The sequence below is a fragment of the Protopterus annectens genome, chromosome 8.part0 (assembly GCF_019279795.1).
Source record: "Protopterus annectens isolate FY-2018-M chromosome 8.part0, PAN1.0, whole genome shotgun sequence".
In the NCBI taxonomy this organism is placed as follows: domain Eukaryota; kingdom Metazoa; phylum Chordata; order Ceratodontiformes; family Protopteridae; genus Protopterus; species Protopterus annectens.
Genome location: NC_056741.1, coordinates 944793764 through 944807228, shown reverse-complemented (window position 1 = coordinate 944807228; position 13465 = coordinate 944793764). Strand labels below are relative to the sequence as shown.

At 36.7% G+C, this 13465-nt stretch overlaps 1 protein-coding gene across 3 annotated transcripts in view; it reads left to right on the top strand.

The window, feature by feature from the left end:
* Positions 1-13465, top strand: part of LOC122809173 (amyloid-like protein 2) — a 1365390-nt gene that overhangs the window by 1104944 nt on the left and 246981 nt on the right. For 2 of the 3 annotated variants that reach the window (XM_044080467.1, XM_044080465.1), the window contains exon 13: positions 6780-6803. The exons of the other annotated variant lie outside the window; for it this stretch is intronic. In XM_044080467.1, the coding sequence (XP_043936402.1) occupies positions 6780-6803 (24 nt within the window). The remainder of the gene's footprint in view (positions 1-6779; positions 6804-13465) is intronic. 3 annotated transcript variants of the gene reach the window in all.

Sequence of the window (13465 nt, the reverse complement as noted above, 5' to 3'; positions counted from 1 at the left end):
TCTTATGCTGAATATCCAATATATGCTCTTTTATCCTCTCCCTAAAACATCTACAAGTCTTGCCCACATAAAAAGCCATACATACCTGGCATTTAGCAAGGTAGACAACATTAACAGAGAAACAATCATAATGCCCCAAGATGTTAATGGGTATGTTGTTAATCACAATTTTGTTCCCTGTAGGCAAAATCTGCGCACATGTTAAACACCTACCACATTTAAAGTTGCCCATAATTCTGTTACCAACATTGTCTTTAACCATAACACTTCTCTCAAAAATATCCTTCAGGGCCAAATCTTTACGAAAAATGAACTTAGGTTTACGTGCAACAAATCCTTGGAACTCTTTTAATCTGACAAAAGATTCCCAATTCTTTTCTATAATCTTTCTGATATATTCAGCGTCAGCATTAAAGGTGAGAACAAACAAAAAATGTTTGTTAAACATAACATTTCCCCTACATTGATCAACTGTATCACTAAAAAAATCATCTTTACTTTTAAGAATAGGTTGAATAATACCACCATCCTTTTTAAACTGTATCTCTTTCCTAATTTCTTCACACATATACTTAGGATACCCCCTATTCAAAAAAAGTTTAACCATAAAATCCAACTCTAGCTGAAAGTCCACCTCTTCACTAACCATGCGTGCTGCCCTGACCATTTGGCCTTTAATAATGGCTCTTTTTTGATGACCAGGGTGCCAACTATCAAAATGCAAGTATGAGTTGGAAAAGGTTGGCTTTCTATAAATTCTGGATGCGAGACAACCCTTCTCTTTAACATGTGTCAGACATATATCCAGATATGTAATTTTATCTTCGTTAATTTCATGGGTAAACTTTAAAAAACAAACAGTTTGATCAATATACTTAATGAAGGCATCCAGTACTGTCCTCTCACCTTGCCAAACTATAAAAATATCGTCCAAATAATGCGTATAAAGTTTAATGTTTGGACGATATTCACTATTTAGAACAAAGTTGGCCTCCCAAAAAGCCATGATGTAATTGGCATAGATGGGGGCGCAAGCCGCCCCCATTGCCACACCTGTACGCTGTCGAAAAAAATGATCTTCAAAAAACAAAAAATTGTTGCATAAAACCAATTCCAATAACTTAACATAGGTGTTTATCTGTTCTTGATCAAAAATTCCCGTTGCAAACAATTGTTCTTCCAGCCAAACTAACCCTACTTCATGTGGAATAACTGTAAACAGATTAACCACATCTATAGTCACAAAACAAAAACTATCTTGGACATCTAATTTTTTGACTTTATCTAAAAAGTGCCAAGAATCCTTGGTGATGTGAGAAAATCTGTTTAACCCTGGTTTCAATTTAAAGTCCAAAAACTGACTGATAAAAGAAACTTTACTCCTCTTACCATCCACAATTGGTCTGAACCGGACATTGTCCAGACCTTTGTGAATTTTGGGAATACCAAATATTCCACTAACAACCGGGGATTTGTTGATCATAAATTCGTAATCATTTTCATTAATTTCCCCCTGAAACAGCATATCATCGAGGGCTAAGTCTACCTTCCTGTAAGCTATATTAATCTCGTTTTTACTAACTTCTGTATAATTGTCTTCTATGAGCATAGTAAGCATCTCACTCACATAATCCAATTTATCTACTATAACGACCCCACTACCCTTATCGGGTTTCATGATACGTATATCCTTAATACTACATAAATGATGAATAATTTCAAGTTCATCCTGGGTCGTATTACTCAAATATGTGTGTTTTCTATTCTTAAAAAAATTCCTAATATCTTGCTCACACATACTTTCAAATAATTCTACAATTTTGTTGTAAGGTGGATTAAAAAAACTAGGCTTGTGGAGACTTGATGTAGTAGAAACACGTTCACCACTGCCCTCAAATCCATAATGCGCTACCAAATTTAATTTTCGAGTAAACAATCTAAGATCAATTAAGGTGTCCACAATGTTAGCATTCCTACAGGGAACAAAATTGAAACCTTTAGACAATAATTCAGCATGTTTCATATCAAAAGCCATACTAGAATAGTTATATAATTTGAAATCATGTGCATTGTTAAAAAGTATTGTCGGATTACACAAAAGGCCTATTTTGTTATTACATGCATCTGATAAATCAATAGGGCTGTCCATAATACACTCATAAAAAGTGGGACTTTCCAAAGATTCTAACTGTGGAGGTGTGTAATGTTCCATTGATGCACTTGTTTCCATAACGTTACAGTTAACACAATCAGCTTGACTACTTAAATCAATTGACTGATGCATAAGCTGCTGTGGATTATTCACACTAAATTCAACCTGACTGTTAGCTTCCACTATATTGACATAGTCTGAAACTGTATACATACTCATTTGCATCAGCAACTTGTCATCAACTTCTGCAGACATGTTGAAATTCTGACTAAATAAACCCTCTAAAAACGGATGGGAGCAGGGTGTTTCATTGGAAGTTATACCCCCCCCCCCCCATCTAAATTGTTAGTGTCTAATGTTAAATGTCCATCATCCAATTTCAGCATACTGTCACTTATATTAGCCAAAGGTGGTTCTTGATCATCAGTTAAAAAAGATAAATCTTGCTCATTAATTAGAACAGGAGAATGGTAGGAAAAGGAACCACTGGCCTGTTGTGTGTTAAACAATTGTGTTGAATCATATGGTGCCGCCAATTGTGCTGAATTAGCATAAACTAAACAGTTACTGTTACAATCTATATAGACATTGTCACTCAAAACTTCATGTCTACTCAAACTGACTTCAACGTCAGTAAGATAATGTTCTGACCCCTTGGAGTTTAAGTTAACTGAATAGCTGCTAATAAAATGTCTGGAGTCAAACACCCCATGGGTACTCAAACAAACAAAACAATTGGCGTCGCTACATGAAGCATCATGTAGCCGGTAAATTTTCTTATCTACCTTCGTGCAGCTTTTGACCAATTCCGTTCTTGGTTCACAGTCTGGGAGTTTAATTTGGTCCTTGCTCCCATACGATACGCCTCGTTGTCCTCGCGTACTGGTCCTTGCTGTTTTATTCTCTCCGACTGTCTCGGGACCTCTCCTAAAGGGTCGCCCCCTCGAATAACTGGGCTATTAGAACTCCTCACTGTCTCCAGTGACACCTCTTCAGTGTAACTCCTTGGATGATTGGCTGTAACATCCATTTCTAAAAATTTAACCTTCTCCTTGCCATCAAAGGGATACACTTGGCCTCTCTAATAAACTTTAATGTCCCGTTGCAGTTTATCAAGTTTTTTATTGTAAATAGCATCACAACAACTGTCAGTATCCTTCAAGGTGTTGACATAATTGGTGTAATAATGCTCAAATACCAGATCTTGTGTAATATTCGAATTAACTGAGTCCAAGTCATTTAATAGCACCTTGATCTTGATGTTGTATTTCACCATCAGCTCCATGATATGTAATCCAGTTGAATCAAACAACTGGTGCAACTCTTTAATCATCTCTTTATTATTTTCACACCCATTCGGGTATCGCCACACACGCAAACCCTTCGGTACCAGTCCTAATTCTATATTCTGACTGAGATAGCTGTTCTCCAGCTGTGTTCTTTTTAATTTGAAAAGCTTCATCTCAAATTCCTTTAGTGACTCAGACATAGATTTGGTCTTGCTGCCTCATTGTGTACAGGAGCTCCCTTAGACACTATCTAAGCACCCTGGTCTTTGATCTAAGCCTTGACACTTTAAAGATGTTGCCATCCATTCTGTTTCATAGAAAGATGCCCTCTATCGCAGTCGCAAAAGCAAATTTCAGCAGAACTGAAAAGAAGATACCAAACAATGTTGGAGCTAGTACACCCCTGCGTCACGCTACTGAGAATCTTGAAAGGTTCAGCTGTGAATCCATCATACATAGTGGTTCCCTTCATGCCTTCGTGGATGGCCCTGATAATGCTAAGCAGTGTTGGAGAACAGCCTATCTTTGCCAGAGTCATAAATGGACCTTTCGTACCAATGAAGTCATTTGCCTTGGTCAGATCCATGAAGGTGATATACAGAGGTTTGTTCTCCTCCCTGCTCTTTTCCTATAATTGTCCGACAGCGAAAACCATGCCTATAGAGGACTGTTCAGCTCTGAGCCGACACTGAAACTCAAGGTAAAGTCTCTCTGCAAGAACATGGAGCCTCTTCAGGACAACATGTGTAAACAGCTTCTCCATGGTACGCAGAAGGGAGATGCCAAGGTAGTTGTCACTGTCACTTTCGTCACAATATATTAGCATTCCTCATGTCTTGTGGTAGACTACCTTCTCTCCAGCACTGGCAAAGTATTGCATGCAGCTCTGAGATTAGGGTAGCGTTGGCACATTTAAGGATTTCTGAGGGAATACCATCTTTCCCGGGGGCGTTTCCTGAAGACAGTGCTTTTAGTGCATCATTGAGTTCCTCCAAGTTGGGCTCAGCATTGAGTTCAGTCATAGCTGGCAGAGGCTTGATGGATTTCAGGGCTGTCTCCATAATTATGGTCTCTTTGGCATATAGAAACCAGTAGTGTTCCACCTAGTGTTCCATCTGCTTGTTTCTGTCCTCCAAGACCTTGCTTGTGGCCAACTTAACTGGGGTGATCTTCATTTGTGAAGGGCTGATGACTTGCTTGATTCCATTGTACATTCCTCATATATGACCAATCCATGGCCAGCTGAAACATGAAGCAAAGTTGGAGCCAATAGTCATTTGCACAACCCCAAGCTACCCACTGCACTTGTTTCCGAACACACTCCAGTGCCTGCAACTTCTCCTTATTGGGAAAAAGCTGCTCCCTAATTACCTTAGTATTTCCTCTTAATTAGAAAAATAGCAATTTCAGATGATAATGTCTTCCTGATAACTCTCATTTCCAAGGGACAGTGACCAAGTTGAAAACTTGAACTGGCACAGAGTCATTCCAGACTTGTACTGCCCATCTCTAAATTATTGTACCATAGGTCTAAATAAAATGTCATTTGCATTCTAATATGTCCCATGTGCTTACTGAAAAATATAGCAGTATAAGAACCTGGCTTCCCAGCTTATCATTCCTCAGTTTTCTGGTGCCATGATGTAAAAGTAATGATCTTTGTTCCAGCTAGATTATTAAGGGCATAGAAAGTCCTCAAGTGTCCACGTTATTCCTTTATGCATTGCAAATAATATTTCCTAGTACTTAATTATGTAGGTCAAATTAACAGTGGTATTCGTGATTTATATAATCTATTGGGCTTCCAAACCAAAGATAGCAGACAATGTAGTATTATGTTGGAAACCTGTCAAATTAGCGGTGTTTGCAGCTGTTTTATCCCATCTTGTAACTGTGGTTCAAGGTTAATATCATAAAGTTGCCAGGACAACATGGTTTGGACTTTTGTAGATATAGCATGGTTCTGCTGTCATAAAAATAAAGGTGTTTGGGTTTACATTGACTTTACTGAACCACCTGAGCTCAAATTACAGCTAATCAAGTATAATAGATTGAGGTAGCAGCTGGCTAAGGGATCTAGTTCGCTTCACATTGGAATGTGATTGCTGTGCTGGATATTATTTACCCTCTTTCCATTTCCCATTGTGCTTGGTTTCGTTAGATAGAGTTCTCCTACTATTCCATGGTTTTAGTCTGATATTCTGATGTCTTTGTTTTTTTTTTTCTTTTCTTTTTGTCTTTGATATCAGTTCACCTGTGTTCACTACTTTTTCAGGACTGGGAGGCATAACACTAGCCATGTACCAGCTCTGAGATTCTGAGATGTGGCCATCCAATGCGCAGAGCTTGAAATCTAAAAATTAAAAAAAAAAAAAAAAAAAAAAAAAAAAAACAGAATCATAATTATGTAATATATTCAGTTCTTACACATCTGCTACATATGTACTTTTCAGTTTAAGAGAATTTGGTGTTTAGGGCCAAATTGAAGGTTCTAGTGAGTAATGAAACCAGTAAACATGTTTCATTGCTGCACTTGGTGATATATTATATTAAATTGAAACACTTTCTACAGGAAACTTGTATGCTGTGGAGTTGCAAGAAGGTCTAACAATTTACCTTCCCATCTTTGCAGGGCTTATGATATTTTCTGCTCTGCCTTGGTATAAAAATCTTTAAACATCGTAGCAAATGTAGCAAATAAGTTGTTATATTTGGGACAGGTTTTTCAAGAGGAAGCTTTGCAGCATAAAACTCGTATTTGTAAAACACTAAAACATTGTGAGATGTTGTTACAGTGAAGAAGTTAATGACCGAGAAGACAGTGATGCAGTCTTTTTTAGGAGGTGGGGACCGACTTATGCTAATCTAGCTGAAATTTTAAACACTTGGCCGCAACTTTTAGACCTTATATTTATTTTTTTTTTCAAGGAGTCGAAGTTCTTCCTAGTGAATGTCTATCCTTTTTTTGTATTATTGCTTGCTTGAAGTATTCTATGTGGCTTCTTGTCGCAGGCCTTTTTTCATACACCCTAGGACTGTCCTCCAGCAGGGTTGCAAAGTAACAGTATGTGTCCTTGTCACCACATTGTGACTTATTTCCTTTGAACTATGTTTTACACAACAACAACATTAATATATTCTGTGTATGATTATATTATTTGACAATGCTTGTTTGTGTGATGGACTTCAACAGTCTAAGGGGATGTAATGCAAAATGCAGGCTTTCAAAGTATATGCCATGCATTTAACAAAATTATGTGCTACTTTTCCAAGAGTGTCTTTTTCTTCTTTTTTTCCTGCTGTCTCTGGAACCTCCTCTGCGTCTGAACAATCACTAGATTCCCAGCAAACAGACAAGAAAGGTCAGTGATTGCTAGAAAGACATTTTTCTGTTTCTCATGTCCTTGTGTTCCACAGCCCTTTTTCATATGGATTGAAAAACTGTATGTGTATGTGACTCTCAGTATTTCATTTTATGCAGTGAATAATAGTTTAGCATATAGCCTACTTAACCAAGCCATTTAATGGTCTGGGAAAGATTCTGCATTTTACTATGGAAAAAGAAACTAGTCTGCCATGCGCTACCTTACTAATTTCTTGAATTCAGTAGTTTTTATTTGTATGTCATCATTTGAATAAAGTGTAATGTCATACTTAACTATACTTACAGAAATAAAAAAGTCACATGGTTTACTGTTACAGGCCCTTCACTTGGCAGGGAAAAAGTTTAATAGACATAATTAAATGTGCAGGCCACTTTACAGTTTAAGTAACACTGGTTTGGATGCTGCTTGGTCAGGGTATACCACATATAAAAAGTTTTAAAAAAGATGTTGTGAGATCATAGTTAAACTTTACAAGTTATGTTAGCTATGTGGGCATATTTGTTGCACCTACAACACTGCATTATGAAATGCATCTCAAATATTTGAACATGGTAATGTGGACAGAATGGTCATTTTCATCAGATAGTAGTGTAATTCACTTTTGACATTTTGAAATACCTGAACAGACTTTTATAGTCAGTTTTTTCTCTACTCCCTCTTTACTGTATATTGCTGTGAAAAAAGTCAATATCATGTATGTATGGCTAATCAAGTTTATTGGCTAATGTTGGATAGTACTACTTGTGCATAACAGTTGATAAATATTATTTTTTTCTAAGGAAGTCCAATATCTTGCTTGAAACAGTTCATGAGTTATATAGATATTGTAATCCCTAGTATATCAGTGGCAGGGGTGAAAGAGGCTCCATCCTAGGTGCTAGCTTACAAAGGGAACAAAAGCAGTGTTAGAAAGAAATTTAGAAAAAAACTGACACCTTACAATAAAAGGTGAAAAAAATTACTTTAGACAGTTTACAGCTTGTACATTTTCATGCTGTCATTAAGGGATTGTTTTTGTGATTGCTTATAGACAGTGGGGGCAGGCAAATGGAAATGCTGCCCAGGTCAGAAACAACCAAAAAAAAAAGTTCTGTCAGAACAGTACTTTAACTTTAAGGGCATTTAATGTGAAAGTCTCCTATTAAGTCAGTTCTGAAACAGTTTTGAATAGCTCAAGGATATAAGGTAGCACAACAATCTCTGCAGCAACAAGTTAAATACAGTTCCGTGGACTCTGTCACAGGTTTATAATTTCAGATGCTGTTGATGCCATGAATCCTGAATTATGGGATTATCCCATTCAACTAGATAATAATGTTGTGGACACCTTAGCAGTACAGATAACTACTTTGTTTAAAAAAAACATTTTCGTTACATTTCAGACTTTATGGGACCTTGCAATCCTAGTCCAGTAAAGTTGTGCATAACCTTATTATTCATTTCATACTTCTCACGGGTTAAGACTAATACAGATAATGTGCACTATACAATTTGGCATTCATATGTGAATGTGTAAGTGTTAATTTTACTGTCTATCTTAGTCTTCATAGTCCAATGAGTAGGTTCGTTCTTGAAAATGAAAGCATTGCTATCCCCAAGGTAATTATCATAAAAAATTGTCAGTGAATTATGTGCCATACAACAAAAATCTCAAAAAAACTGATATATTTGATGTCTTCCAGAGCCATGCTGATATTCCTTTATGTTGTATTTGGGTATGCTGTATTTTGTAGAGAACTCTATCCATTAAGCAATGGATTATAGGTGGGTATGGTGTCAACATAATTGCTTTGAAATCCTGAGGTTGTCATCCCTGTAGCAAAAAGCGCTTTGACCTTGCTGGCAATCCTTTTTGGTGTATAAGTGATACTAGCATTACAGATACATTTATAAGATAGCAATAAGCAGCCGTCTACCTATTTGTTTATTTATTTTGCTTTTGCTTATCTGTTTTTTCCAATTTTATTTAAAAATATGTTTTTGGTGGAGACCTGGGCAGAAAAGCTCCAACATATTGCAAGCATTTTTAACAGACATTAAGTAATATGCATTAACGATTTTACATATATTTGCTAATTAGATTACATTCATATGAAATAAAGACAACTCTTACAGTATAAAAGATACCTGTACATTAGTATATGTTGAACATTGTACATTTGAAGAAATATATTTGTGAGTTTGTTAAATAGATCATGTGATCAATGCTTAGAAATTAAAAGAAATGGAGGTAAGGCAGAACATGTTAATTTTGTAGTTAAGGGTAGGGTATGAAACAGTTTCATATATAATTATTTGTGTGTGTGTGTGTGTGTGTGTGTGTGTGTGTGTGTGTGTGTGTATGTGTGTGTGTGTGTGTGTCTATATATATATATATATATATATATATCATAAATATTTACTGTATGCTAGAAGTGTAGAGAGTGAGGGTGAGCAGTGTGACAAAATTATGTATCTGGTAGGGAGATGCTAGTAGTAACACTCATCAGGTACAATTTATTGATTAATTTATTGCTATGTAATTATTGGTACTGGCGATATGACAAAATGAAGATAACAGTGGCATTTACCCTGGCAGATCTATTGATTTGATAGGTGATGTTTTAGATGTATTTTCAATGAGTTTGTATTCTGAATGGATTTCAGTGGTAGTGGGATGTGTTTCCATACTTCAGCTACAGTTTTTGAATAGTCACCTGAAGTGTTAAATGATTTGGTTATAGTGATTTGTGATTTTCCTCTGCAGTATAAAATTGTATTGTGGGAATAGTGCTTGTAATACGTTGTTGAGGGATAGGTAATTTTCTGGCTTATAAAGAAGTCTGTTTATTACAGTTAGAAAAACTGCCACCCCCACCTCCATCATTATTTCCCATACAGTGTTCAGTGCTATGTATTTGCAATCATTCAAGCAAAGCTGATCAAACCTCAGAAGAATTCAGCATCTTTTTTTTGCACTTGATTTATTACATGTAGTCTTCTGTGTGTTGCAACAGTAGAAAATAAAATCCTTCGATGTTTACCTGTACACAGTGAGTCCAATCCATAACTGCAGGTATGTCTTCCAGAATGTGCTTTTGTCATAAGATATTAGGTACCTGACTGTGTAAAACGCTTAGGGTGTTACTGATAGTCACATGCTTTGCAGATGCATAAAAGGTAAGTACTATTAAATTTAAATGGGCAAAGCAGGAAGAAGGGCCACTGATGTTGTGATGAAACACCCAGTAGACATACACAAATATGAATCAGCATAAAAAATTTGTGTAGTTGTTGGAAAATCTGTATGTATTTGACATCTCAAATGCTGTATTATGCATTCAAAGTGGGTAGGGTGTACAGCCCTGCTCAGATCTCTCAAGACGTATCCTGAGGTATCCTGAGTACTACTGATGTATGTGGAAGGGTAGAGCAAAACCATACATCAGTAGTACTTAGGATACCTCACCCCAACAGTTTAAAGAAAATTATACTGCCAAAAATGTACCCATTCATTTAGAATATGCTGGGAATGTTAGAAAAGTACAAAATGTGATTGCTACAAACTGGTCCATTTTGCAATCAGACCCCGAGATAGCTAGGATAGTAGGCCAGAGGCCAAGGTCTTCTTATAAAAACAAAACAAATCTCAAAGTGTTACTTTGTCAACCAACAAAGTCCAAGGATGTGATCTATGGCCTTAATACATGTGGGCAATGCAGTGTCTGTGATGTCCTGAGTGATAACAGGAGTTTTTTACATCCTATAACAAATTGGAAGTATGAATTTAAAGTCAAGGCAAATTGTAAAACAAGGAATTTAGTATACCTGGCTGTGTGTTTAGCTTGCCCTTCCTTTTATGTTGGCATGACCACTCGCTCACTAAGAGAGAGGGTCAGAAGAGAGCATTTGGCTGCCATCAGAAATACTGAACCAACTAGAAGTGCTCTAGCCAAACATGCTATCTGTGCAGGGGGGATGCATCATTTTCAATTTAAAGTTATTGAATGTATTTTTCTAGATTTAAGGTTGGGTGACATGAAAAATAAACTGGAATTGAGAGAGTTAAAATGGATTATTGAGTTACAGGCAGAAAAAGAACCAGGGCTTAATGATAGAACATTGATCAAGCCCTATTTAAAAACAAGACGTTTATAAAATATGTCTATATTGTTCATTTTTACTAAAAACTTTGTACGTGTTTTATGTACATACATATTTTTTCATTGATTTTTCATTTTAGTGACAAAATGCTATTTTATGTATAAAGCTGTTTGAGTTAACAAGCTGTAGTATGTCTTAGACGAGATACCTATTAATATGCTGTTTCTTTAACTTGAGTGTTAAATAGATGTTAATTAATTAATAGCAATTTGGTAGAGCTTAGGAAGTAAAGTGGTTTTAGCTTATGTTGTTTTATTCATGGTCTGAAGAAGCATCTGTGATGTGAAAGCGCTAACCGTATTAAAGTTTTTTTATATTATCTCTGCCGTGTTTCTCCCTCTGATTCATTTTATTGAAGAAGTCGAGAATGGTCTGTCCTTCTTTATTCCTGTTGCCCCACCCATGTGGACCCAGGCAGTCCTCATATCCTGTTTTGTCTACCCTGTTATGTGCATTCAAGTCACTCATTATCAACACCAATTCATGTTGTCCTGGTTTATATAGTAGGTCCTGCAACTGCTGTCTGAATGCACTCTTTTCCTCACTATCACAACTGTGCTGTGGGGCTTAAGCTGGGATTATGAATATTGCCCTATCATTACATTGGTGTCCGATTGCCACCATCTTGTCTCATGGATACATGGGATGTCCAGCCTCCTCTGTATCATCATGTCATCCATTTCCAAGATGTATCTTGTCAGTAAACCTACATTAAGTGTAGCAACTCTCAGTTTATGTTTGGCAGATTGATGGGTTTTATGTCAAGCTTTTTCTCAACATGGCTATCCCTGGGCATCAAGACACTGGTCGGCCAGTAGCTTATTGATATCATGTCCAAAAACACACAAACCAGGAATATAATCATAAGTGGTTACATAATAAAAATGGGTAAAATATATGCTCAACTTGTTTGTTTCATATTTCATAATTTTTCAGTTTTAAAACTGGGGCTATTGTACAACCTTCATTTATGAAAATATGTTCCATTTTGAATGTGATAAATTGATGGGAATGTTTAAAAGTAGGGGTTACCCTGAAGGCTTTTTGGTTGAGATTAAAATGTGGGTATAATTTCCCCTATTTTGAGCAACACTACTAATTTTCTCAATAACCAGAAGTCTTATGCTGATATTTATGACTTGAGAAAATTTTCATTTATTAGTACTTATTCCTTGGATAGTACTGGTATAGCAGAGACAACTAACAAACAATGGAGGTTATTTTCAGTTGATTCTCTGTATTTTGAAAAATGATATTAAAAGTTATAAATTAAAAATAAAAAGCTAATCAGTAAATTCAACTCACCATTTTGATTTCTTGGTTATAGAACAGGTAAAGAAAGATGTTCAAGGGAAGGTGTTAGATGAGCATCTTAATATACAAGAAATAAGGTGGCAAATTAGACTGGATGCAATGTCTCCACCAGGGTTAAATGAAGGTTGTACAATAGCCCCGGTTTTAAAACTGAAAATGTATGAAATATGAATACAGCAACTACAAGTTGAACATATATTTTACCCATTTTTATTGGGTAACCACTTATGATTAATTTTACCAGTGTCATGTGATTTTAGGAGAGTTTTTAATTGGTTAATTGGAGTACAAAATTGGTAACTCTATTGTAACAAGTGCTCTGATGAAGTTCCAATTGTGTGGAAAGAAAGTGCTAAATTGTATATACTGTGGCTCATTAAACTTTTTCAACTAGTTTTGGCTCGAGCAGTTTGGTTGCCTTTACAGTAGCTTATTGACCCAGGGCTGCTGGGCTTTATGGTGGGTACACACTGACCAATAGGGGCACATAAATCCCTCCCACCATTAGCATGGGTCCCTGGAGTAGGTTGGAGTAGGCTAGGTCCTCAGCCAACTTATTCAAATCTGTCTGCACCACATGCTCCAGAGACCTCAACCTCATTACCACTATCAACAGAACATGCTGGAGGGACAGGTTTGTAACCCAGATACTGCCCATGTTCTGGAATAGACCTTACTGGTTATCTTCGAGAGAAATCTTGATGAGTGGATGGGAAATAGAAAGTTCACCCCGGGGATCACTGTAGTGGCTCTACTTGATAGTACAATGTCAGGGCATTTCTATAGGCTAGGCTTGTGAAGGCTCCAGGGCCATTAGCCTAGTACACACATATGAACCTATGAGTGTGAACCATTCGTTTCTATGTAGATACTAGTTGAAGCTAGAAGAGGGAGAAGAGGCAGTGTGTGGCTGTTGAGTCAATGATAGTGGGGGTAAGAATACTAGGATACTTGCTGACAAAGAACCTGGTTATATGGTAGTGGTGGAAAGTATTTGAAGGTGATGGATAACTTGGGAAAGTCAGAAAGAAATTAAAATGTAAAGTGGATCTTAAGGTAGGGATGAAACTGAGGAGAAGTGGTAGAAAGTTTTGTTGTGTAGAAGGGCATAGAGTTTATAAAGGGATAGGGGGGTATAAGCTTACTTCAGCCTATGTGCAATGGTCACCTCAGAGGTGATT